Source organism: Mesitornis unicolor, unplaced genomic scaffold, assembly GCF_000695765.1.
Source record: "Mesitornis unicolor isolate BGI_N332 unplaced genomic scaffold, ASM69576v1 scaffold3045, whole genome shotgun sequence".
Taxonomy (NCBI): domain Eukaryota; kingdom Metazoa; phylum Chordata; class Aves; order Mesitornithiformes; family Mesitornithidae; genus Mesitornis; species Mesitornis unicolor.
The window spans coordinates 71,413-74,042 of record NW_010187340.1 but is presented as its reverse complement, the minus strand read 5'-3'; the positions used below and the strand labels follow the sequence as shown (position 1 = coordinate 74,042).

Sequence of the window (2,630 nt, the reverse complement as noted above, 5' to 3'; positions counted from 1 at the left end):
ATTTAACGCGTTTTCGTTTTACACCAAGGAAAGGTGTTTTTGCTACTCACAGCCTTCTTTCAATCACCAGCAAAGCTCACCACTTTTGTTGTGGGTTGTGAGGTGCTGGAAGGCATGCGAGACCCTATCGGTTCCTGTTGTTGATGTGATTGTGCTGCAGGTCGGGGAGATCCTTTCCTGTGCAGCAATCAGTCTTTGTTTCCTTTCTGAACCTCTGAGTCAATTCCCCATGCTCTGCAGTGGGAGGAACGGGACTGCTGGGGGTGTTACTGCCCGAGGGGTCATAAAACTTCTGGAGCGGTTGAGGATTTGGCCACGGACAGGATGTGAAGAGATCAGTGCTCCTCTTAGCCTGGCTCTGCACTTAACCTTGCAACCTCTCTCTGCAGCGGAGAGGGGAAGCGGCTGGGGGCTGTCTGGGCCCATCAGGCTCCACAGCAACTATGCTGAGCCTGGGGAAAGGGCAGAGGCTCGGCAGCCCTCTGACAGCCCAGCAATTAATTCATTTTGGAGGGGATCCCAAGCCAGTCTTCTCAGGATGCTTTAGCTGATAAATCACACCAGCCTGACCAGTCACTCCCAGCTTCTTTTCACCATGGGTCCACAGCTTTCTTTGGGCTTCTCTTCTGTGAAGAGGAAGGATGCTCAGGGACCTCAATAACCCGGCAGAGGTTTCTCCAAGGTCTGTAATTTTGGTGTTCATTACCTCGGGGAGCCTTACAGCATCTGTTCTCTCCACATTTGTGGCAGGTCCAGGCAGATGGGACGGATGGAAACTGTGTCACATTTGTGTTGCACGATGAGGACCACACACTTGGCAATGCCCTCCGCTATATGGTCATGAAGAAGTAAGTGGAGCCTCTGTGGTGCCTGGCAGCGCTGAGGGTGCCTCTGTTTCCTCCCTTGGCCTTCTTGCTGAGCTGCATCTCAGCTGTTGCTGGAGGAAAGCAAAGGGTCAGAAACTACCTCTGTGTTAGAGCTTTAATATCAGACATGGTCCCAAAAACTCCTTACCTGTTACCTGTCTTCGCAGAATTAGCTTTTTCCCTGTGTTGTTAGTGTCAGGCCTTGAGAGCTGTAACAGACCATAACAGGCCTGAGCAGCCACACTTAGGGCCTCCAGGCGCTGTCAGAAAAGAGGGTAGAAACAACCAGTACTAAGCAAATTGATGATCTTTCATGCTTGTATGGAGATGCAAGAACTAATTATCCTGCTGCCCCCATCAAAATATACAAATGGCTTCACTCTGGTTGCTCGATTTTATCGAGTTGGGCAGCACTGAGGGTTTGTGAAGATCTCCAGGAAAGCCTCAAGAATTACTGCAGGGAGGCCAATGCATCATCTCAGCTGACAGTTGCATTGCAAACGTCATGTGGGTTCTGCTGCTAAATCACCATGACAAGGACAGCAGGCTGCTTGCAAAGGGCTCTTCTTTCTGCTGGGGTCACAAATGTTCTACCAACCACAGTTTCCCTTCAGCATCTCCCTCCCTTAAGACCCTCAGTCATGTTAGAAACATACTGAGCCCCAGCAGGTCTGGGATAGCCCGAGCTTCTGACGTCCCTGAGAGTTGCAGTGGATTGGCCTGGATTTCACTGCTCTCTTCTCCTCTTTCCCCTCCTGCAGCCCTGATGTGGAGTTCTGTGGCTACTGCATCACGCACCCCTCCGAAAGCAAGATCAACTTCCGGATCCAGACCAGAGGTATGGGTGTGCGCGTTTCTTTCATGTCTGGGGCCCTTCTTTTGTTGAATTCCCCCTGCTTGTGCCAGGTGAGGGAGGGAGCTACCAGCCCCTTTGGAAGCCACCTCCCACTTCACTACTGCATCTTCTTTCTCAAAGGGGGCCTTCCTGCTGTTGAGCCGTTTCGGAAGGGGCTGAACGACCTGATGGGTGTTTGCCAACACGTGCTCAACACATTTGAGGTGAGAGAATTCCTGAGAGGCCTTTTCTGTCTCTTGGTCTCAGAGGGGAAAGGAACGGGCTGAGATCTGTGTGGTTGGCACTTTTGATGTGGAAAACCAGACAGTTTTTCCAGCCATTCTCTGCCTGACCTGCGGCGTGGCCTGGCTTCCTTTTCCTTGGGGCAGCTGTAAAGCTCAGTCACTTTGGAAAGCACCTGGAGCTCTGGCAGAGCTCAGGTCCCTCAGCCTTCCCAGGGACTGGGCAGCAGCACACAGCACAGCGGGGTGGTGGCACTGTGGTGTGTGTCCCTCAGATATGCGCTGTTAACATCATTTGTCCTTTTTTCTTGTTTGCAGAGGAGCATGAAGGAATACAGGGCCCAGAGGGAGGAAGAGATGCAGTAGCATTTGTGGATGCAGTGCTTGTGGATGTGTGTAACCCCTGTGTGTTGAATTCCCTGTGTCAAGAGCTTCTGTTTGGTTGTTTCTTTTTTTTATGACCACTTTGATACAAACCTGTATTTTCTCTAATAATAAAGTTTATGAAGTTTGATGCTGCGGAGGTGACACTGCATTCAGCTCAATGTGGGTATGGAAAACGGTAGCTGGAGGGCAGCTTTTTCACTGCTCTATCTTACTGCTTTCCCTCTCCAAGTGTCATTGCCATTTCCCACCCAGGATTTTCAGATCACAGTGTTTCCAGGTAGTCTGGTGCGCAGAATTTCT

At 50.8% G+C, this 2,630-nt stretch overlaps 1 protein-coding gene across 1 annotated transcript; it reads left to right on the top strand.

The window, feature by feature from the left end:
* Positions 1 to 750: 750 nt before the first annotated feature.
* Positions 751 to 2,309, top strand: LOC104541358 (DNA-directed RNA polymerases I and III subunit RPAC2-like; the record flags this gene model as incomplete). The annotated part of the gene is made up of 4 exons (XM_010185403.1): positions 751 to 848; positions 1,628 to 1,704; positions 1,843 to 1,925; positions 2,262 to 2,309. Coding segments are annotated over 4 exons (306 nt in total), but the record flags the coding sequence as incomplete, so codon positions are not given.
* Positions 2,310 to 2,630: the final 321 nt, after the last annotated feature.